Below are 24,640 nucleotides of genomic sequence, written 5' to 3'. Positions count from 1 at the left end.
TCACCAATATAAATAACTTAAATTCTTATCTGTTGGAAAGAGTGACAGAGAAAAGCCTTGCCTTTAAGCAGAAAACCAGGAGAGCCGAAAGGCATGTACTTCGTTATGACTCCAGATAGATGAGATCTTAGAAGATTAGTTAGAGCGGTTTTATTTGGCAGAGTGTGTTTGCCGATGGTACTGAATGGTTGCTTGGCTCATTGTATCATAAAGTGTTGGTCATCTGGCTGTGTTTGACTTAGTACAGATGGCATTTAGCAACTCTATGAAGCTGGACATTAACAATTCAGAAGAGGGAAACTGGGTACTTTCGATTAGTTGGTTAATTGTAAACCTTCGGTGTCTGCCAAAGATTTGTTGCTAAACTGGAAGTGCAGTTTAAACTTGTACATGGCCAAACCTTGGCACATTACAGTAGTTATGTAATGGTGTAATGACTCCTGTCTGTAAAGAAAGCAATTTGTTACCAGGGTCAGGGGTTGATTGTGTGAAACGTGCCAAGTGTGGGTACCCAGGGGCCACAAAATGCGTCTCACTTGGCATGTTGGTATGCAAACAATTCGTTCGAGACTTTAAACATTCTGCAAACCTGCTTTGGAGCTGACTCTCTCTATGCAATATATATTTTCTTTTTAGCCGCTGTGGTTTGTACACTACACACAACACGTTCCTGTAACATTGAATTTGAATATAAATCTGTTTCCTCATCTCTCTGGAAATCACCTGAAATTAGCAACAAACAGAAATTAATTCTTGCACGGTCCGTTTAGGGTTGGAATCTATACGTCCTCCAAGATTAGAGGTCCTGTTCTTGCCTGAAGGGGCAATTTTATCTCTTCCTAAACGCTACATCTGAGAATTAGCTGGTTTGTGTAGGCCTCAGGTACACTTGATGGAGGCAGCCATTTTTATTTATTTTTTTGGGAGGACTGAACTAGTTTTAAGAATATTGGTTCAGTCCACCATGTGGAAACTACCACTGTATGTAGGAATGGGGGGGGGGGGGGGGGGGGGCAGAAATCTTGCACCTTGTTTTGCAAATACAACCGCCTACGCTTGTCATTGCAGAACAATGCTTCGAAGCTCCTGCTCGCCATCATGGAGAGCCGGCACGACCAGCGAGAACGCAGAGCGGATTTTGTATAACATGAGGCCGAAAGAGCTGGTGAGTCTGGGAAATGGGTGCCAGTGTCTTACGTGAACCTCAATATCCTCACCACCCTCTTGTCCATCTTCTCCTTTCGAGGCCATGTACTGACACTGGGGGGAAGAGAAGTATTAGGACACGAGGACATGTACTGACACTGGGGGGAAGAGAAGTATTAGAACACGAGGACATGTACTGACACTGGGGGGAAGAGAAGTATTAGAACATGAGGACATGTACTGACACTGGGGGGAAAGAGAAGTATTAGAACACGAGGACAAGTACTGACACTGGGGGGAAGAGAAGTATTAGAACACGAGGACATGTACTGACACTGGGGGGAAGAGAAGTATTAGGACACGAGGACATGTACTGACACTGGGGGGAAGAGAAGTATTAGGACACGAGGACATGTACTGACACTGGGGGGAAAGAGAAGTATTAGAACACGAGGACATGTACTGACACTGGGGGGAAAGAGAAGTATTAGAACACGAGGACATGTACTGACAGTGGGGGGGAAGAGAAGTATTAGAACACGAGGACATGTACTGACACTGGGGGGAAGAGAAGTATTAGAACACGAGGACATGTACTGACACTGGGGGGAAGAGAAGTATTAGAACACGAGGACATGTACTGACACTGGGAGGAAGAGAAGTATTAGAACACGAGGACATGTACTGACACTGGGGGAAGAGAAGTATTAGAACACGAGGACATGTACTGACACTGGGGGAAGAGAAGTATTAGAACACGAGGACATGTACTGACACTGGGGGGAAGAGAAGTATTAGAACACGAGGACATGTACTGACACTGGGGGGAAGAGAAGTATTAGAACACGAGGACATGTACTGACACTGGGGGGAAGAGAAGTATTAGAACACGAGGACATGTACTGACACTGGGGGGGGAGAGAAGTATTAGAACACGAGGACATGTACTGACACTGGGGAGAAGAGAAGTATTAGAACACGAGGACATGTACTGACACTGGGGAGAAGAGAAGTATTAGAACACGAGGACAGTGTACTGACACTGGGGAGAAGAGAAGTATTAGAACACGAGGACATGTACTGACACTGGAGGGAAGAGAAGTATTAGAACACGAGGACATGTACTGACACTGGGGAGAAGAGAAGTATTAGAACACGAGGACATGTACTGACACTGGGGGGAGGAAGTAGGTTCAGAGGAAATGTGAGGAAAAATTACTTCTCAGAAAGGGTAGTGGATAAGTGGAATAGCCTCCATCAGAGGTGGTAGAGGATAATACAGTAGAGCAATTCATACATGCTTGGGGATAGTCATAAAGATATAATTACAAAGAACTAAGGATCAAGTAGAGTTAGAGGTTATCGGGTTAAGAAATGGCCGACTAGATGGGCCAAGTGGTTCTATTCTGCAGTCAAATTCTATGTAACATTTGCAAGATTCTTCTGCTGCAATCTAATGATGGCAATAAAACCACTTCTAGGGTTAACCCGGGTTTGTGATTCTTATAAGCTAAACCTCTTTAAGTTATCAGGACAGATGTTTCCTTGTCAGTTTGTGTGTATATGAAGTTGTTGTTTTTTTAACACCCAAAAAATTGAAAAATAACAATTATTTTTTTTTCTTTTGTTTTCCTCTCTTCCCTTCATTCCTGGACTAGGTGGAGGTGATAAAGAAGGCTTATCTGCAGGGCGAGGTGGAGTTTGAGGACGGGGACTGTGAGGATCACGCTGCTTCTCCCCGCAATGTGGGACACAATATTTATATCCTGGCACATCAGGTGGGCGACTTACATAACTGCTGACACCTCGTGTTCCTTATATAATGCTGAGCAGTGTGAGGTGTTCTGTGCCAGCGGACACTGTGTCCCAGTATCAGCCGGGTGTGGGTGTGCCAGGTGCCACGGGCTGTCCCTGGGTACACTGCGCTGCAGCAGGATAGCAGGGAGTCCTGGAGAGCTGCCCGGTGTGTAAACTGTACACTGACAACAGCAACTCCGATGTACTGGAGAACAAATGACGGCTTTATTGTTTTGTTTTTTGTTTTTTTAAGTAAGCTAAAAAAAAAAAAAAAAAAAAAAAAAAATATTAAATCCCCCAACTGATCTGCGCATTTGTCCTCCCTCGTGTTGTCTGACGAGGTGTCAGAGGAGGAAAATCCAAGTTACACTTAACAAATAAAAGAAAATATTTTACACTGTAATGTCGGCATGAATTAGATAATCTGCAGCAAGGACACTGGTTCTATCTCCAATTATACTCCCATAGGAGGGGTTTCCTATAAAGACTAGTGTCTCCCCATCTGTTACTCACCAGAGGGAACAGATAACATAATAAAACGACTCTGTATTAAGAATACCTCTTGTACTATGAACTGCTGGGACTTGTAGTTGAGCAAGTAGCAGCTTTACAATTGTTGCTTATCTTTTACATTATACAGAAGTATGTCGTCTAAAGACAAACTTTTATTGTGTTTTTGTCCTGGTTTTGGCTTTCTTCCATGCCTGAAAGAAGAGCTGTTGGGATAGGATTCCTCGATAACCCTAAAGAAATTGACAAATGTGGAAGACCACCCACAGGGGTGTGGGGGGTTGTATTTCACATTCCTATGGTAAAGGAAGCAGTGTGCCAATGCTAGTTTGTAAATACTTTTCCAGAAAGTAAAGTTTCTTACTTACAATAACCTATAAATAACGTGTGTGTTTTTATTTTCCCCTTAAGTGTAAACTATTGTAAAATGATTGTTCTCCGTTGCTATTTTTAAACTGTGGACTCCAAACTTCTGCAGTTTCAAACAGAAGTAACGTGCAGATTATAACGTGCAATTTTGTTGCAGTACATGAAGCCCTTGGCTGATTTTGGGACTTTCACCTACACACAGTGGAGGGTGGGGGCCCTTTTGTGAGCTGAATGCCCAATTATGACCTATTCAAAATCAACTTATTAACCTATGAATCAGTGTGTAGGTGGCGGGGCCTCGTGTGTGTGATTTTTTTTTTTTTTAATTTTTTTTCTTTATTTTTCTCTAAACAAATGTAACAGTGATAAAACGGAGGGATGCCAGGATGTGACGTAATGTATTTAGTACATATTGCATGTTTGCATGTGCAAACCAATAAACAAACTAAAGTTTGTGTAGTAAATTTGTCACACTTGGTCCGGCAGACCATTTCTTGCACACTGGTAACGGTTTTGCCCATTTACCTACACAGCTTGCGAGACACAACAAAGAACTGCAGCATATGCTGAAACCAGGTGTCCAAACGGGGGACGGCGATGAGGCGCTAGAGTTCTATGCCAAGCATACCGCTCAGATAGAGGTGAGGCATGCAGGGACCTCCGGGAAGCTTCATATTGAAGTGTCAGCGTTAGAACCGAAGAAACGGTATCTTTGCTGTGTCTCCTCAGATTGTGCGCCTCGACCGGACGATGGAGCAGATTGTTTTCCCCGTGCCTAGTATATGTGAGTTTCTTACCAAGGAGTCAAAACTGCGAGTTTATTACACGACGGAACGTGATGAACAAGGTAGCAAGATCCATGACTTCTTCCAACGTTCAGAGGACCTGTTCAATGAAATGAACTGGCAGAAGAAGTTGCGAGGTGAGAAGGACACATTGGGTGAAGTCCAGTAGAAGGTGAAAGGACCATGGCTCAAGGGATTTGGAGTTGTAGGGACTTTAGAAGGGGGGGGTGAGGAGCTCCATTTTGGACATTTCTTGAGGTAGTGTTTGGCCATTCAGTTAGAGATGCTGGAGAAGGGATGTCAGGGGAGGAGGTGTAGACAATGGCGACCAAAGGACAGAACAAGTTCACTCAGAGGGTTTATAGGAAGAAGCAGTAGTCTGAGAACAGAGCCTTTGAAGACCCCAATATATAGAGGAAGAAGAGGTGAGCATCAGTTGGAAATAGTCAATGAAGGAGCAATTAAAGGGGTAGGAAGCGAATCTGAAGAGGACAGTGCTATGAAGGCCAAGGGCGTGAAGGGTGCAGAGGAGAAGAGGGTTGTTCACTGTCCAAGGTCACGAGAGAGGACAAATGACCCTTACTTGGCCAAGAGTAGGCTGTTTGCCACTTTGAGGGCAGTCTCTGAAGTCTTCAATCGGGCAGAAGCCCAATTGAAGAGAGTGGAGAGAAAGTGGACTTAGCCGGTTGTAGACCAGCCGTTCAAGAAGTTCAGAAGCAAATGAGAGGAATGGGGAGGTACCTGGAGAGAAGGGTAGAGAGATGGTTTCTTGTTGAAGGGCAAGATGAGAGCAAGTTTGAAGACTGATGGGGGGGAAATTCCCGTTGAGAGGGACAAGTTAGAAATTAACTGTTTTAGAGAAAAAAAGATCAGTTGGACATATTAAAGGGGAAGAGGAGTGCAAAGAATCTGTCAAGAGGAGATTTCTTGACCGATGCTGCATATTTTGCCTTGAAAGTATTTGACATCAGTCGTGAGGGAGGAGGGGATGTGCAGAGGATCCATTTGATGGTGATAAAAAATTGTCACAGGGTTGATTGGATAGGGAGGAGATTAAGGATCTAAAGTAGGATTACTTGGGGAGAGGGCATTATAATACACAATTTAAAGTGAAGAAAATCATGCTCTGACTTCATCCATTGGCGCTTGTCTAAATGGGAGCACTTTTTGTAGGTTGCAAGTCTGTTTGGAGTGCCAGGGTTGGAATCCGTGAGGCCGTGCCGTGGCTGCTTTCAGCCAAGGCTTCAGAGAGTTGTTGTAGAAAGACTGCAGCATTTGGACAGGGAAGATATGGGAGAGTGGAGAGGAGAGGATTGAGAAGAGTGCTAATGCTGTCTAGGTGTTGCTGTGTGCACACAGATTTTGGTACAAGTGGGGGCTCAGGTGGCAAAATGAGGTCAGAGATTGTGGTCAGAGTGGGAAGGCTGATTTTTAGTAATTTGAGACCATCGCTCTCCCTGAATCTCAGATCTGACATCTCCGAGTGTGGGAGATGAAGTCCATTGGGAGAGGCCATAAGATGAATTGAGTTTAAGGCATTTAGAGGCAACAGTGCCCGTAGGGTTGTAGAAATTCCCACTTTCTTTCCACTGATCTACCTAACTGCAAAGTTGTCAAGTAATTAGGAGACAGGACAGGGGGGCAATAGATGACAGATATGTGGAGGTGGAGGGGGTAGAAGAGACTTATGGTATGAACTTCACTGAAGGAGAAGGGGCTTGGGGGGGTACAACACCAACTGCACCTCTGTGACGTTCACTGGAATAGTGAGTGAAGGAGAGGCCCCTATAGGAGAGTGTTGCAGGGAAAGTGGTTCCAGAGGGAGGGATTCAAATTTCGGAACAACTGAGTCTAAAGGCGAGGAATAGGTTGTGGATGGATGAGTTTGTTGCAGATGTATCAAACTGGGTAAGAGGAGGAATGAGAATAAGGGTGGCGGGATGAAAGGTACATGCTGGGAGGAAAGTTTTGTGCCAGAAGGAGCGTTTGATGATAGGCAATGAGTTGGGTGGGGACAGATAATGCCATAAGTCAGGTGGAGGAGGGTGGATGTCTGAGAAGGAACATGTGGATAAAGGGGAAGATTGAGTTAGAGTAGGCTAGGGGTTGGTGTGGGTGCAGGGACCAGAGCATTTGAAGCTTTGGACAAGTAAAGAAGGGTAGAGACTACGGGGAGGGGGTGGACGTAAGTAGGAAGAGGGTGGAGGAAATGTCTACATGGAGGGTTGAGAGAGGTGGGCGTAGAGATAGATGGACATGAGATGATGGAGGGATGATGACTGAATTGGATAAAGGTAGCTGAATCATGGAAGAGGTAAAGTAGGTGCTGTAGTGAATTATGAAATGGCAGCCAGGAGAGAGAGAAGGAGTGACCGTACAAGTTGAGTTAAGTAGCAGTAAGAGGCTCCTGTTGGAGGGGTTTATGAAGAAAGTAGCTAGAAACGCTTGGAAGTTGAGGTCATGAACAGCAATAGAAGATGAGGTCCATAGTGACCAATTTGAGTCCTACTTTGGGAGCTGTTATGTACAGTGTCCAAATAGTGAACGTTGCAGGAGTATGAAGATCGGTAACTTAAGTGGAATTTATTCACTAATGTTTGAGATTATGGTTCTTGCAGTCAGAGAATCACGACCTTCTCCTGGTGTCTTGCAGCGCAGCATGTCCTATACTGGTGCTCTCGAAATATGACGTTCTGGAGCAGCATTTCCTTCAACTTGGCTGTGCTTATGAATCTCCTCGTTGCTTTTTTCTACCCCTTCATTGGTGTAAAAGGAGGTAAGTGAGCTCTTTATGGTTCATCTGACACCATTTGCCTTCTCTGGTTTATGCCAACACTTACCAATTCTGTTGTCAATCTCTATTTTAGGGACACTGGATTCTCGTCTCTCTGGTCTACTCTGGTCGGCCATGTTGGTTTCCTTAGCCATAGTTATTGTCCTCCCCAAGCCACATGGTATCCGAGCTCTGATAGCTTCTACCATATTACGACTCATCTTCTCCATCGGGCTCCAGCCTACATTGTTTCTACTGGGGGCTTTTAATGTGAGTTGTCTGGCCCCTCCTACTTCTGCGATTACACTGCGAGCTCTAGCCTACATAGCAGGCAGCCCTCCCTCTAACATCAAAGCACCCTTATCAGGAGACCACTGATGGATTTTCAGTCCACTTGGCCATATGTCGAGGTTTCACTCGTCAAGAAAATGTCTACTGACTGTAAATCTGTCATTTAACTTTGATGGCACCGGCATCCTGTAGACCATATTTGATCCTTGACCAAAACTAAATAACGACTATAAACGATATACTGTAGGTTGCTTCATTAGTTGAGCATCTGCATTTTTAATGGAACTTCTTATTCTCAGGTGTGTAACAAGATGATCTTCCTCACCAGCTTTGTGGGGAATCGCGGCACCTTTACGCGGGGGTATGGCGCGATGGTGCTGGATGTAGAGTTTCTCTACCATCTTTTGTATCTGCTCATTTGTGCAATGGGGGTTTTTGTACATGAGTTCTTCTACAGTTTGCTGGTGAGTCTTCCTTGAATATGATAGTTTTGGTGTGGTTTTGCTGTACTTCAGCATGTATATGTTTGAGGTAGCACCGGATGACTCGTTGACTGTCGTGTCTTCCTAGCTCTTCGATCTGGTGTATCGGGAGGAGACTCTGCTCAACGTGATAAAGAGTGTAACTAGGAATGGGCGCTCTATCATACTAACTGCTGTGCTGGCCCTGATTCTAGTCTACCTGTTTTCTATCGTGGGGTATCTCTTCTTTAAGGATGACTTCATACTAGAAGTGGACAGGCTGCCTAATGAGACAAATTTTCCAGGTGAGCTATGACCTTCTCCAGCAATGAATGTCCCCTACTCAACGCTCTACTGCCAATACCTTCCAAAAGGAGGGATTGGAATTTACATAAAGTACAGTGACATGTGGATATCTGGTTGACCTTATAAGAGATTGTACACCATTCTATCGCTTTCAGAGACCGGTAGCTCTATGGCCAGAGAGCTCTTATATCCAGAAGTTTGTCGCTTGGAGTCGGGAGGTAACTGCACCCAGGGTAAGGACGTTTCTTGCCGTAAAGAAGGTCGGGTGGTCTGAATGTCAACGTTGTCTTCACGCTATGAATCGTCTACTTTTTCAGAGGAGCCGTCTGAGATTGTGGAGGATGAAGAAGAGAAGGAACATACCTGTGAGACTCTACTCATGTGTATAGTGACCGTTCTCAGTCACGGGCTGAGAAGTGGCGGAGGCGTCGGAGATGTTCTCCGGAAACCTTCCAAAGAGGTAGCTGATTGCACAAAGAGTTCATCTGGTCATTGCATGGGTCCTTTGTTACACGTGGGTGGTTACACACATGAACGTTCTCTTGTTTCTCTTCGCAGGAGCCTCTATTTGCAGCTCGTGTTATCTATGATCTATTGTTTTTCTTCATGGTGATCATTATTGTGCTGAACCTGATTTTTGGAGTCATTATTGATACGTTTGCAGACTTGAGAAGCGAGAAACAGAAAAAAGAGGAAGTGCTGAAGACTACGTGCTACATTTGTGGTGGGTTTGGTTTGTTCCATAACATAATGATCCCTTTCTAACCATGAACAGTCCATGACACAGTTATTATAGTTTGCAGAATGAATGAATAATGGTTGTTGTTGATTATTATTCTGCACGATATAGAACAGAGTCTCGGACATGAAAACGTTGCTCTAGGACTGTACGTGATGAGGTGTCGTCTTTTCAGTGGGGGAAGGGGGGGGGAGGAGGCGGCGGCTGTCTGACAGGTCGCATGATTCCTAGAATGCCTAATTTCATTTCTATCCTGTCTATTTTCAGGGCTGGAACGTGACAAATTTGACAATAAAACTGTGACGTTTGAGGAGCACATTAAGGAGGAACATAATATGTGGCATTATTTGTGTTTTATTGTCCTGGTGAAAGTGAAAGATTCTACGGAATACACTGGACCCGAGAGCTATGTAGCGGAAATGATTAAGGTGAGACGGCTGCTTGGTGGCCTGTGCGCCAGGGTTACCAATCCAGCTAAAGAAACTGGAAAAGGTCACGGTATATAATGAAAATATAATTTGACTTTCTTACTAGATACCGGAGAATAGTTCTAAAATCTAGATATAGGTTTCTAAAGAAATAGGATGTCTGCATGTGACGGACACATTCGCTGGGCTTCCTAGTGGATTGATTGCTGCGGTTGCATATTAGACTTGTGATGTCATTGGTTCTTGAAGAAAAACAGCCAATCAACTCACTGAGAGAGGCTGAGTTCTTGGTTGAAGCGGCGCGGTGTATGGATTATAAATTCTTGTGCTCTGTGTATAAACCTGACGTTATCACCCTGGACAGGCAGCTGTTCTACTTAAAAACATGTTAAATAGGAGATAAACTGGTGGCAGCCACAACCATCGACATTCATTTATATAGCGCCCGCAGATTCCGTAGCGTTTTACAATTGAATCTTTAAATTCGTTACATATTTGTAGTATTTACCATGTGGTGGTAAATGACTGAACTAACTTTTATACTATCTGGTACGTGTCTCTTGCATTTACAGCATCCGTTTTTCCCCAAATGTTACCCATGATGTCTCTCCCTAGGCGCTTGCTTTCAGATCAGTGCGTGGCTGTTAGATTGAGGTCCTGGCTAGCGGCCCTTGTTGGCTCCTTGTGACCGTGGGGGTCTATCCCGGTCTTGCTGGGAGTAACAATTGTGTTTGTGAAATAACAATTTAGTGTTTTTCCGCAGAAGTGTTTTTGTCAGTAGAACTATTCCTGGCAGCCACTCTTGTTATACGTGGTTTACTCCAGCATCCTGTACGTCTGTGGAACTAGAAGTCCCAACATAATCTGGCAGTCTCTCAGGGCATGCTGGGACTTGTTGTTGCAGAGCAGATAACGAGTCACCAGTCAGCCTAACGCTGAGATGTTCCACAGAAGCCGGTCCTATTGTACAGTCACAGTACACAAGCAGTTAAGAATCTGCAGTGAAGGGGGGCACGTTTGGGTCAGAGGGAGGAAACTGTTGTCTCTGCAGTGGGGGGGGCCCAACATCTTCCTTATTAGCAAGAATTTAATCATCTGGTGGGTGGATCACCTGACCTGAGCTGCTGAGAAACCCACAGCCTAATCCGGAGTTGAGGAATCCACTTCCTGCACTAAACTTGACCTCCAGCTAAAAAAATGAGGAGGGGTGGCAGACAGGCCCTTCTCTGTGAAGGCAATGATGTTAGAGGGAGACCCCCCCCCCCCCCCCCCTCTTCTCCCCCTCCCTTACACTCCCTTACATGTGTATTTCAGTGTCTGCTGTGGAGGAGACCAGACCACATCCCACAATGAAAGTATGATTTGTTTGAACCAGATGGGGTGTAGTGAAGCCACCCCTAGAAAATATAAACTGCTCAGCGAAGGCTGACATCTGAAACGTTGCAATAAATGGACAGCTGAAACCAGATGACACCTTAAGTGACCCCCACACTTCCCAAGCACTGAACAGAAGTTTCAGTGATCTCTCTGGGTGCAGCTTTTAAAATATTTTGCATGAGGGTTTGCACAGTAACTGAGACGGTGTATATCGTTATCTGGGCTTATTCCCACTAGTGCTGCTCACCATGGGCACATATAGGCATGTATAACATGTGAGATGCTCTCTGGTTCTGTCTTTGTCACCTGTCACTCTGCTGCGGTCACTGTGGTTTGCAGAATGCGCCCCCCCCCCCTCCCTCCCTCCAAGTTTCCGGAGCTGTCCACCCCCGTGTCTGGGCGTTGGGTTTGTGTCCGGGACTTTTGCAGTCCCTTTACTTAGAAGTGAGCGGTTGTGTGGTTTAGACACATATCTGCATGGAGGAAGCTGTGGGAAGATATGAAGGGGGGGGGGGGGGGGGTGTTGTGTTGTAGAGGAGGAGAGCTCTGGTAGTGACTGCTGCTAGCTGTAGTGACAGGGAGGGGAAGGGGGTTTTCTGGGAAGGGTTTGATATTTGTGCTGTGTTGGTGAAAGACAGATGGATGGGTGACCCTCCTGGGGTTATTGGGCTCTGCTCCAAAGAATGTGAACACTTTTTTTTTTTTTTTTTTTTTCTCCTTATGGGAAACTGACTTCCAATATCATATTGTACTTTGGGGTGAAACTGAGCAAGCTGCTTTGTAGGTCTGGGTGTTAAACCTTCGCAGACCATGATACTGCCCATCACGGAACACTCGGCGAGTCATGTGACTAGTGTCACCTGGATATACATTGTTTCTATATTCATGTCACTTGTACAATATTTGTATTCATTTAGGGTTTGGTAGAATAGCGGTTAAGTATTAAAATACAAATATTCCAGTATGTTGCCTAAAGAAAATCCCAACTTTCCAGAGTACAGCAGGTTATTTTAATACTGCTGGTCATTACGGGTAATCTCCAGCCAAAACGTGTGTGTATATGTGTATGTATATGTATATGTGTGTGTGTGTGTATGTGTGTGTGTATGTGTGTGTATATATATATATATATATATAATTTGGGCAGCAAGTGAACACTCAGTTCTTGAAGTTGATGTGTTATGAAGCGGGAAATATGAGCGAGTGTAAGGATCTGAGCAACTTTGACAAGGGCCAAATTGTGATGGCTAGACGATTGGGTCAGAGCATCTCCAAAACGGCAGGTCTTGTGGGGTGTTCCCGCAAGGCAGTGGTGTTGGTACCTACCAAACGTGGTACAAGGAAGGACAACTAGTGGTTGACTGAAGGGGACTGTCATAACTGATCTAATCCCATGGATGAACAACCTTAGAATTGTCAGCTTGTGGGAATATCAACTGATCTTGGACCTTCCAACCGATCTAAATGTTTGTTGTGTAGATCGAATTAGCTATAAATACCTTTCTGCTATAATTCTGTGCCCTGGTGAAGGTTTTCTTGAAGAGATCCTTGAGGGCTTGGCTTGTACATATGAATAGACTTTATTTTTATTTCTTTGTACCCAGGAGCGAAACCTGGACTGGTTTCCTAGGATGAGAGCCATGTCCCTTGTAAGCAGCGACTCTGAAGGTGAACAGAACGAACTAAGAAATCTACAGGAGAAGCTGGAATCCACCATGCGCCTGGTTACCTACTTGTCCAGCCAGCTCACTGAGCTAAAAGATCAGGTAAGGAGGACATTGTGGTCCCTCCAGTCCTGCTAGGGTTGGGGGTGTGGGGGGCCATGCTCGGTAAGCTGTGCTGAAATACCAATTGGATAAAGATTGAGGTTGTGTATATTTCTGTGTTAATGGCCTGCATCCTCAGCAGTGGTGGTTTCTTATCGTTCACAGATGACCGAGCAACGCAAGCAGAAGCAGAGGATCGGCCTCCTTGGACAACCGGCTCATCTAAACCTCAATCCTCAGCAGCCAGCGTAGATACCCGACTCCCGGCTCCTCAAATGGGTCCAAGTTGTGACCCGAGCACACCAAGCCAATTCCCCCTTTCCAATACTATTGCCCCATCCTTAGAACCGGTGATGTCCAAAATTGGAGTCTTGTGCCAAATGTCAGGACGAAATGGACTTTGCACTTGAGAATAAAAACTGAATTTAGAGAGAGAGCTAATTTTATACTTTCGATTTAAAGAATTCTATTTATGAGACTTTTTTTTTTTTTTTTTTTTTTTTTTTTTCTTTTTTGTAATTTATGATGTCTGAGTGTATGGACCTTTGTGTAATTATATCGTACTTTTGTGTGGGATATCCCCCAAATCTCAGTCCTTCAGGAACGTTGGCGATCGCCAGAATACAAGGAAGGAGGTTTGAATACTTTTCTTAAGCTGGGAGCGCACTTGGAGAAATCTCTGTCCCAGGAGTGACCAAACCCAGCTGGATTCCTCTTCAGTGCCCACGCCTTCTAAGTTGCCATCACACCTTTTTCCAATGCATATCTTGAGTGGGATCCTGGACGTTGTAGAACGAGGACTTAGACTATTCTTTTCCTGCAGAACTGCTGCTGTGACACATTCCACCCCTTATTGGGTAGAAGGGATCCGGCTCTGTTTAGATCTTTCCCAATTTCTGTTTTGTAAACACACTTTGTTTCTTGATACACGGACGCTGCCCTCTAAGTTTGTTAATGTGTAAGTTTGAGATTAAAACAAATTGAAGCAGACAAATTGGACAACTTAATTGCCGGGCGATGCCATCATATGAAAGAGTATGTGGTGGTATAGGAAGATATTGACCTCTATTATAAACTGAGTATTGGCAGACTTCTCTGTGACCATATAAACCACAGGGCTGCAAGTCGCAGAATTCTGGGTTGACTTGAAATATTCATAAATTACAGTAAGGTTTAATTTCAGGTTGTTTTTTTTTGTTTTCTCCAATGACCACTGAATTGATGACATGGGAACGAACTGTTTATGAATGTATAATATCCCTTCAATACAGCAAAATGTTACATATGGAGGGGTATTCAACTTTAGCGAGGTTTCTTCTCTCCCTTCAACGTAAAAAAAAGAAATATCCCGCGGGTTTTTGACGGCAATAGCGACCGTTTTGAGTTGGCGCAGCGAGAACTCGTGCAATTCAATTGAAAAAGAGGAAACGCTGCCCCATGCATTAATCATTGTGTTTGCGAGTTTTTAGGGGAGTGAAGGAGAGTTTTAACGTGGTCATGTATAACAAAAAAGGATTGGCATACATGAGATTGCATTACACATTGATAATATCTATATTACAGTACAGTATTTTCTTTAACATCTTTTTATTTATTTTTTACTATAGAATCATCTCTACCATGTCAAAACACATTAGTACAAACATATTTGTACCAAAAACTTTTATATGTTGGGCATTAGTGATAAACAAAGTTTTTTTTTTTTTTTTTTTTTTTTTTCCTCATAACATCATTTCAAAGAGTTTTCAGAGGTTTTTTATTATTACACCCCCAAAGAGGTGCGAGATAAAACAGAATATTGGCGTTTAATGCAGCTGCCTCTCACACTCCCTATACTTTCAATAGACCTACTGGAGCGCGAGAGGACCGTTTATTTAAAAAAAAAAAAAAACCGGAGAGTTAAAAATGGAATTGAATCGCGGGTAAAGTTAACCCACTCCAAAATTATTAAAAAAAAAAAAAAAAGCATTAAAATGATTTGGTCAAAAAATAAATAATCTTGCGGTCAATTGAATACTCCATGGAATTGAACTAGCGACACATTTTGGTAGATGGTGCAAATAGCTGAACTGTGACACCCATGTATGATCCGTTATCACACCACCCCGGAGCCTGACCTCTTTGTATGGTTTGTTTGTTTTAATTGATGCACTGAGGTTTGGAATTCCCCCTCTATCCTCCCATGTCTGCCACCCCCTCTGTCTTGGTCCTCTGAACGTGAGGTTTTTAAGAATGAGAAGTGTTATCTGTGTGTAGGTGTCTGAGCTGTGTGAAAGGACAGCTCTTGCTGTTTTTTATTTGTTTTTTTAATTTTAATATGTGGATATATATTTATGTTAAAGCTGAATAATTTAAACTTTTGCTCTTATCCTGTCCAGCCAGTATAGAGGTAGAAGGTGATTATTACATTTCAGCCTCTATAACAGGTCGGCTGCACGCTGAGCAGAAACAGCTGATGGAGAAACTGGATAATCGCTGTAACGTCAGCCCCTCACGCACGGCTCTGCATGTGCCTCCTGAGTCTCATTATATAACAGCTCTGCGGATACACAATCCGGCTTAATGCACAGGGTTTCATTGATGGAAGGAAGGATTAAACGTGCTGCGCTGTGACCTGACTCCGGGATACAGGAGCTGGTGGTGTCTCCTCCTCCCCCAGCTCCAGCAGAACCTTGTTTACCACCTACAAGTGCCAATCATTGATTTGTCTCCCTAAAGCCTAAAGTTTTTATTTATACACCGAAAAGCCCCCTAGAAACTGAGGCCAGTGCGTCTCTTACTTATTCTAAAGACTACAGTCTTCTGCGTTTTCTGGCCTCTCCAGTCATTTTGGAATATGCTGTTAAATTCAGATTGCACAATTTGCATAAACCTGTAAATGTTCTGTTTAGGTCTTTAACAGAGAATCCTCATTGACCTGCTCTCCTTGTCTGATGAGCAGAGAATATGCAACAGCAGCACCAGAGGCTGCGAAACTTCCTACCAAAATATTTAGCTAATGGAGCTCACAGCAAAGCCGTCCGTGCAAACTGCCGGTACGTTAAAGTGCAACAGTTGCCTACGTTGGGGGTCAGCCATGTTGTTGTGATTTGGAGCGATGTTGAGAATGCAGCTAGTTAGTGATTAAGAAACAAATATTCGTCAGATGGGATCAATATTAATCACTAGGGGCCCGATGGTTATTGGTGACGTGACGCGTTTACGTGAATATTTGTCGGGTACAAAAAATGGCTGCCTCCGCTCTGTCGTACCTGGGTGCGTTCTCCTTAATTAACCACTAGACCCCAGAGCGGACCCTTCAGATATGAGCCATGAAGGTAAAATACATTGTGTAGTGAGGAGTGAGAACTCTCTCCTATAGTCTGTCTTACTAAACACCACAATACACAGCATTATATATTTTAAGATCAAATTGGTTCTTTTTAACAGAATATGAAGATTACATTGTTACACTGCTTCGTCCATCTACTTCCTGAAACATCTGTACTGAGTATAACATGGAGCCCCATGATCGGGAACAGAAACTGTGGTAACGAAGTTTGGCGCATTGTGACCACTCTAAACCGCCTCTGGGGTTAACGTATTAAGTGTTCATGTATGAGCAGCACATTCATAGGGGGGGATTAAATTACACACTGTGCACCATTACCGTTAATACGGTCATTTTAGGGTGTTTTTGCTCACGGCTCTGAGTTGCGAGCAAAAATCAGCATTGAAATGACGGTACTAAGAGTAATGATGAGCAACACGGTAGCTTAGTGGTTAGCACTTCTGCCTTACAGCACTGGGGTCATGAGTTCAATTCCCGGCCATGGCCTTATCTGTGAGGAGTTTGTATGTTCTCCCCGTGTTTGCGTGGGTTTCCTCCGGGTGCTCCGGTTTCCTTCCACACTCCAAAAACATACTGGTAGGTTAAGTGACTGCTATTAAAATTGACCCTAGTCTCTCTGTGTCTGTGTGTGTGTGTAAGGGAACTGTGACCGTAAGCTCCAATGGGGCAGGGACTGATGTGAGTGAGTTAGTGGCACTATATAAATGATGATATGTGCACCATTACCGTAGTAAGGTGGTAATACTTATAAGCCAGGACCAAATTTTAGCCTATTAGGAACATTTTATAGGGAAAAATGCAGGTGCACACTATGTCCCGGGGACAGATTATAATGCCTTTTTTTTAAATGGCTTATAAATAATATAGCTTGCCTAGAATAAGAGCGTGCACCACACTCCATAAACGTGAATGCAATCTGCACGTTAAGTTGTTTGTGCCTCTTTATTAAACTCTTCTCAAGCTGCCAGTCCCCTCCCTAATGTTTATTGTATTTCTCTCCCCATGCTCCTAAAATGTGACTTGCAGCCTCCCTGAGGTCATGTATCCCCGTGACTGTCCCTGCTCATGCAGCTCCTTGTGCTTGTACTGCTGTCTTCCACCCTCTGTGTCCTCCCTGCTCTCCTCCTCCTCTATCAGTCCCTTCACACCCTCCCTCCCTCCCCTGTCTGGAATAGATGCAGCATTGAGGCGCACGTGAGCTTCATATGACAGAACAGCAGCTGGCTCACTTGGCACTGGGCGTGAGTCTGTCACAGGGAGGGGACACTCACCACCCCCCTTCTCCAACCAGAACAGAACATCTCCTCCCATCCATTTAACCAGAAGCTGTAGCTCCTAACACCCATCATATCCAGCAGATCAGCAGGACACAGCTCACTGCTTACCTGGATCCACTACCTGTGCACTTAGGAATAACTGCAGCCTTAGGAGAGAACCTGTGCTGTCTGCTTACCCTGTTGCATCAAACTTTTTTTATTTTTTGGATTTAACTCTGTTGTAGAATTGAGTTGGCATGGAGAGAATCCCTAGTGCCCAGCCTCCGCCTGCTTGTCTAGAAAGATCTGCTTCCTTGTCTGGGTAAGTTCTCCAATGTGTCTGGGATCAGTTCATGTACTAAGCGAGATTTCTAGCAACAAATGCAGAAACCAGACTTAGCTGAGCAGTAATGTGTGTAAAACAGCTGGTACTAGGACATAGTGTTAATCATTACCAGGCTGTACGTGGGCTACTGGTTGTATCCCTACCTGTTAAGACTTGCACAAATAAAGTGTAGACCTAATGGGAGGGAATGTGTAATTCAATGATTAATTCAACTCTAGTTTGATCAAGTCCTGGATAGAGGCGTCTTGTTTAAGCTGTGAACCCTATTAATTTGCATTTCCATACTGACACTTTGTTACATTTTAATGTTTTGTTACTTTGTATCTTGTTACTTTGTTTCACACTGGTGCCATTTGTCTCTCTCCCAGGATGGATTTTTCCCACTTGTATCCAGTTTTCAAAGCCAGAAAGGGGATGAAGAGATGCGATGACGTTAAGGTGAGAAACTGTCCTTGTGTGTAGCTAAAACTTTCCCCAAATAGGAAGAGGATATATTGGCCAGTCTGTATTTTTAACTTTATTTTAGCGACTCTTTTTGGTTTTCTTTCATTTTACCTGCCACTATTACAGTATTTGGAATAAAGTTTAGCTTCACATCTCATGCATTTGCTATATATATATATATATATATATATATATATATATATATATATATATATATATATTTGTATCAGACAATTGGTGTAATATTCAGAATTTATGGCCATCTCAATCTGCTGAATCTTATTTGTATTGCTCTTGTGTTTATGACTCCTGATGTGTCCATAATGTATAACTGTACATTATGTGCTGCTAGGTGTCCGTGTTCCTGCTCTGTGGGGTTTCTGCACGTTTGCCCACATGTTCTTTGCTGAGGGGAGGGGGGTGTGTGTGTGTGTGTGAGTGATCAGTAGCTCACGTGTACAATCACATGTAATGTCTGCTTGAGTGCAAGGCTGTAGTCTGGCCACAAGGGTGCGCTGTGCCATGCCATGTTCTATTCACTGGTATCTGTCCTGCATTAATGTAAAATATAATTGTATTATTATTTTTCTCCACAGGACACTTACAAGCTCCCGCACCGTCTTATTGAAAAGAAGCGACGCGATCGCATCAATGAATGTATTTCTCAACTTAAAGATCTGTTGCCGGAACACCTGAAACTGACAGTAAGTGGCTATTGACCTGCCTATGGAGTGTCCAGCATATAGCACAATGCTGGTTGCAGAAGGATTTAAAAGTTTCTAGACTGTCTGGTATTAGAGAGATTATTTTATAAGATGCAACTGTCTATGTATTATGGGCAGGTCTCCACCATGGTTGGAGCGCTGGTCATTTGTGTGAGGTGGACATCACTTCTCTTGTATAGAAGTGCACCCTTTCCTTCAGTGCCAAATTAAATTAAGAAACTATTCTATAGCTGTGCATTCACCAAATTCTAATGATCCAAACACTACAGATTATTTACGGAGCTTTAATATAGTGGCAAAGATCTGGACGTGAGATGGCTCAACATTAAAATTAGGGACTACCCTAAGCTTGTTGTGTGTGGTTCTTTATTGCCAGAGTAGCAGTGTCTGGTAAGGTTTGAGCAGTCATTTGTATGTCTGGATACTGAAGTTGTTGCATCATTGGGTGTATTTGAGATGCGTTGGGTGTTTGGTTCTCTTCTCATCTTCCTCTCTACTCCCCGCAGACACTGGGACATCTTGAGAAAGCTGTGGTTTTGGAACTGACCCTCAAACATGTACAGTCCTTATCCAGCCTCATCGAACAGCAACAACAGCAGATTGTCACACTTCAGAATGGTCAGTATCGCTTCGTACTCCAATGTCTCCTCCTCCTAGATTTATACAGGAACGCTTGACTCACTTTCTGTTAAGATAATATCTGTTGCTGATCATCCCCCCCCCTCCCCCGCACACAATTGTTTCTGCAATGTGATAAACTTTACACTGTTTAGATATCTGCTCTCCACAAACTTTCACTTGCAGCGACAAACTAGTTTGTCCACATTGTACATTGTACCGCAATATTATTCCTCCAGTAGGGACTGTACAATGATGTTTAAAGGGACAAGAACCCCAAATTTACTTGGCATAATTGTGCCTAGCTCTGGGAAGTGTGCGTATAAAGCAATTAAATATGGCACAGAGGGATAAAACTGTCATATTTTTGGGCTTTTTTGTACCTGCCCATGTCTTTAGTGATGTCATAATTGGACAAATGATGTCACTCCCTGCCCCCTAAATTACTGTCTTGAGTGGATTATTACACCTTTGTTAGATTGACAGGAGAGAGGTGATAAAGGCTTTATGGGGAAGAGAAATCAAATAACAGAACTGTACTTAACTGATCTCTGAAAGCAGCCTTTCCTGCGCCATCATAGAAACGATCTAAATGTTTTAGTTATAGAACTTAATCTAGTCGCCCCTTAATACTTTTTATAAAAATACAAAAGGAAAATTTAAAGGCTGTTAGGCCCATTTAAGGAACATTTTGAAGTGTTATCTCAATTTGTCTATGGCCCTGGTAGGACTGTCCTCTGCCGGTCGTTATGCTTCTCTGCCTCATTAGACATCTCTTGTTTCCAGGTGGCTCAGCTGAGGGTAACAGAACTTCGGGGGAGGAAATGTTTCGCTCGGGGTTCCAGCTCTGTGCAGAAGAAGCTCTAAGATTCCTACAAGGAGGGGAGAAACGTGAACTGGTCGCTCACCTCCACCGCTTGTCGTCAGATCTCGGCCAGTGTCCCTCTAGAGTTCCAAAACTTGGTGATAAACCCAGTCCAAAGGCACAGGCCGCCAACTGTGTCCCTGTCATTCGTCGGGCAGCCCCCCTCCAGTCTGGTGAGCAGAGTGGTACCGATACGGACACAGACAGCGGATATGGCGGGGAAGTCGATAAGGTAGAGTCCACTCAAGACCAGGTCAGTGCCCTCAAAGAAAACAAGTCTGGCTCTCGGTCCCTGGACATGATTATCAAGCGGGAACATGATGATGAGATCCCCAGAAAGAGGCAAAGGCTAGAGAATGATGGTGAGCCTAGGTTCTCCAGCAATGACCTTTCTTCCATGGGGCCTTACCCTACTCATCCACCATTCTGCCTCCCCTTTTATTTGATACCCCCCTCAGCCTCTGCCTATCTGCCTATGCTGGAAAAATGCTGGTATCCGGGATCTATGCCCATGCTATACCCCAACCCTTCACAATCTGGGATACTGAGCCAAGAGAGAGTCCAACAAGTTTACTCCCCAACCATGGACTCTTCTGCCCTTCTGCAAGCTCTCAAACAGGTGCCCACAGTAGGGGCAGATCCCAAAGACTGACATCAGGAGGGAGGAAATCCTGGCTGTTCTACTAGCAAAGGAGCATTCTGGGGCCCACCAATGTGAGACTGTGCAAGAAAACATGGTGGGCACCTCTATGAAGAGAGGACCTTTCGATGAACATGGCAGTTCGATTACTTAGGTCCTGGCAGTCTTTCAGGAGGAGAGCCAAGTGTGTGACGACATGGCAGCGTCTATCCAGACAACACGGGCTGCAGGTGGGAATCTGCAAGCTTACAAGATGTGTGAGGCCTCTTAGCCCAGTGCATACGGCTGATGTGTTGAACGCAAAAATAATGGGGCAACCAACACAGAGAAAGGGGGAGGCTGGTGCTTCACCGTTCTCGGCCAGATAACTGAGGCCGTCTGAGCTTGGAGTTCAGTAAGCAGCTGGGGGTGACTATCAAACTATCCCACCCCTCTACTAAGTAAACCAAGACCTACAGGAACATAAAGGAGCTGGTTCCTTCAGCACTGAACTCGACCGTCCAGCCCTGGATGACTCTCTCTACTGGATGGAGTTTGAGACTCCAGAAAACAGCACTTTATCTTAGACTGATTCCTCTCCTTCTGGATTCCTGTTATTGGGTTTAAGGGGAGGATAATATTTTTGAGCAAAATAAAGACTTTTATTTCTTGAATTGCTGTGGCCTCGAATTGTATACTGTAAATGTCTTCCTCTGATTGTAAAATATTCCTCAACTGTTTCTTCAGCCTCAGAGGGGAACAGACCCCCCCCCCCCCCCCCACCCTTCCCTCCCCCGCACACGTACAGTCTAACCTCACTCGCCGGGGTCAGTGTGTGACTCACTCAGCCAGGTGTGTAACAATAGATTCTTTAAGAACCCAATATGATGGGTGTGAGGGGTAAGGAGGGCTCGCTCTGCCAGCCATGGCACTTTGATGTCGGGCAGACAGCTTGCCTTCCCCCTTGTTTTGACAGTGTCACCTCCCTGTCACCCTGAACATGTTGACACAGTCAGGCTTCCGAGACTGCTGCTTTCATGTGCAGCCTGAAGCTAAATGTGTCTCTAGCTTCCTGGAACCAGACGTGACTGGCAGGCATTCAAGAGCAGCTTGCTGACACCGTGCACTCCAATCCGCCCCCGCTCCCCCCCCCCCTCCTCCCCTCGCTTTGCACCTTGCTCTCTACACACCCCAAACAGCCCGGATTCTACATTACAATCCTCAGTTACGCAGGAGTCCTCTCGCCCATGGACAATTCCTACTTATTCAGCTTTAGGAAAAATAGGAAATGCATTACTCAAAGGGGGGGGTGTAGCCTTTGTAGTTACACAGGGTGGGGTCTATGCATTATACAGAATATATTAAAATATTGATTACACACACAGCAAAATGCTGAACAGGGTTTTTTTTTTTCCTGGATAGTTGGAGCAAATGGGTCCATGGATAATTCCGGGATCTCCATAGCTCCAGCTTATTGCTCATAGATCTTTCATAATATGTGCCATACAATATAGTCTGTTCTTCATTTCTTTCTCTCCCTACCTTCTGCACTTACGCATGTTAAAGCTGTCTATGTCTCCTACACTTGCTTATCAATGACTTCTATGTATTAGTAAATTATTGCAGGGGAAAGATGGTTTGTAAATGTCTCAACGATTCCGATGGGTGTCATCCGCTGATCTTGCTCTCAAATCAAACCCCACTGAATTGTCCAACCAAATCTGCAGGTGTGCCACTAGCTCGAGTTTCTATACAGCAGTGGTTTGAGTTTGAACCTGTTTTTAATACAATTTGCACCGGGCACCTTCTCCATTTATCCGCATCGTTGTGTTTGTATACTCGCTTACCTTGCACAAAGCGCTCTCCAGCTCCCCGTAATATCCAACTCATCCCCTCTAAACCGGACTATTTTCAGGGGTTCAATTTAAAATAAACCCCTTCATTTGCTATGGCCGACTCAATCTGTGTGTATATTTTAAATTTATTTTTTTTGCTATTTATTGACACCTAATGCTTGTTAATTAGTATTGCACTCTGAGCGAAAAATGTAGCTGACTTTTTAGCAGCAATAAGGAAGTTTTTGTTTTTTTTATAGATTTTTAAACTGATTAACAATAAACTGATGGATATGATCGAAAACCTCCCAAGTCTACATCCAGTAGAGAGCAAATCGTTTATCTCTCGTTTCCCACTAACTGACATGACTGCTCCACCAATCAGAAAATGCCTTTTGGGTCAGGCCCTCAAAAAATGAATTATTGAGGTTGTTGTGGCACATGATTAAGATTGACGTGAGGTCTTATTCCCAAAACTCCTTTCCCTGAACATAGCTATAGTGTATGCTAAGCCCTACAGAAGGGATCATATTAATTTAGGTTTATTTTCTGCATTTAAAAAACTATAAAGGGGAAAAATAAAATAACGTGAATTTTAAATGACTATTTCAATGGACATTGTGCTTCAGAGGACGGGCAATATGCGTAGCTGGTACAGTTTGCAAGTAAGCAGGTCCATGAACATAACCTGTAACAAGTGCACCTGTGGATCTGTTGACACTGACTGCTCTCCATGATGTACAGAGCCAGGTGCAGACACTTGCTCCCTAGTTCCATGAAGAGTTAACAGGCAGCTCTGTAACTGATCCTGTGGGCTTGTGTGTACGTGACTGGTAAACAGACCTTGCTACCTTGTGTGCCCCCGCATGCCAGTGCCTCTTGCATTACGCAGGATGCAATGCCAGGATATGAGGACGACTGTCATTATGTGGTCATGGGTACCAGGCAGGTGGTACAGCTGTCATCGGTAAACCCATCAGAGTTCTGGTAACAAGATGTTCCCTTAACCCAACCTTTCCCCTCTCACTCCTGGAATGTGCATGCAGAGTCCTGTAGTTTGCTCTAATCCTCTGTGAGCACATATCTGCAGGGGTTAGAGGAGAAAGCTTTGGAAAAAGATCCCATCAGGGTGAATGGGGTTCCTGTGACCCTACCCCTCTCTCCCCCCACCTCTGGCTGAGACGCTTCCTGCTTAGCAAAGCGATGTGAGACTTGTCTGCAGGATGATTCAGCACTGGAGCGGCTGTAGTGTGTGGGAATTCAGTCTCGTCACAACCCCCCCCCCTCCCTCCTTTATCAGGCACATCTCAAAACCCAAACACTCCTCATACATCTAGATCCTACCCACACTCATAACTCACATACTGCTCCTCCCAGGACACCACATGTCTGAAAGTGCAACGTTTAACCCCTCGCTGTGTCCTGGTATATAATGGTGTATTCTCTACCCTATAGAATCTAAGGTTGCCTTTGACAGAAGCTGTGACTGTCATGTCTGTCCTGTAGACCCTGGTCTAGCAAAGCATTAATCGAAAAGTCATTCTGCCAAACTGAACTTTTTATCATCTAAAAGGAAACCCACGTGCTTCCTCCCAAAATCACTTTTATAAACTGCTAAGACTGTACTGGGGACTTGTGGTCCCTTCCATAAAGGGAAAGGGCCTCATTCTTCCCTATCCCGCAGGAACCAAAAGGCCCCAGAGGGACAAGTGTATTCAGGGGGCCTTGGCCAAAGCAAGGGAGGGCCCCCTAAGATCCTCAACCTGCGGAGCCAAAAGGCACTGGTCTTCGGACCCACCTCAAGGCTTGGGCAGGTCCCTTTCTACCCTAGGTAGGCCAAAGCCTTTACTTAG

At 44.4% G+C, this 24,640-nt stretch overlaps 2 protein-coding genes across 2 annotated transcripts in view; both read left to right on the top strand.

Annotated features, from left to right (window-relative positions):
- The window catches only part of ITPR1 (inositol 1,4,5-trisphosphate receptor type 1), a 74,760-nt gene extending 61,018 nt beyond the window's left edge, over positions 1-13,742 (top strand). Inside the window, 15 exon segments of the mRNA XM_075184205.1 lie at positions 990-1,116; positions 1,118-1,165; positions 2,805-2,924; positions 4,356-4,463; positions 4,552-4,744; positions 7,261-7,383; positions 7,475-7,650; positions 7,971-8,135; positions 8,242-8,437; positions 8,594-8,671; positions 8,756-8,898; positions 8,997-9,162; positions 9,445-9,605; positions 12,587-12,748; positions 12,914-13,742. Coding sequence (XP_075040306.1) covers positions 990-1,116; positions 1,118-1,165; positions 2,805-2,924; positions 4,356-4,463; positions 4,552-4,744; positions 7,261-7,383; positions 7,475-7,650; positions 7,971-8,135; positions 8,242-8,437; positions 8,594-8,671; positions 8,756-8,898; positions 8,997-9,162; positions 9,445-9,605; positions 12,587-12,748; positions 12,914-13,000 — 2,053 coding nt within the window. The 3' untranslated portion in view covers positions 13,001-13,742.
- A 3,608-nt stretch (positions 13,743-17,350) lies between these two features.
- Positions 17,351-21,626, top strand: BHLHE40 (basic helix-loop-helix family member e40). The gene is made up of 5 exons (XM_075183748.1): positions 17,351-17,657; positions 18,050-18,119; positions 18,722-18,829; positions 19,357-19,468; positions 20,255-21,626. Exons 1-5 carry the CDS (start codon positions 17,593-17,595, stop codon positions 20,983-20,985), a joined length of 1,086 nt encoding a protein of 361 aa, XP_075039849.1. The 5' UTR covers positions 17,351-17,592; the 3' UTR covers positions 20,986-21,626.
- The last annotated feature ends 3,014 nt before the right edge of the window (positions 21,627-24,640 follow it).

The sequence above is a fragment of the Mixophyes fleayi genome, chromosome 8 (assembly GCF_038048845.1).
Source record: "Mixophyes fleayi isolate aMixFle1 chromosome 8, aMixFle1.hap1, whole genome shotgun sequence".
Lineage (NCBI taxonomy): Eukaryota > Metazoa > Chordata > Amphibia > Anura > Limnodynastidae > Mixophyes > Mixophyes fleayi.
This window is presented reverse-complemented; position numbering and strand designations above follow the sequence as displayed.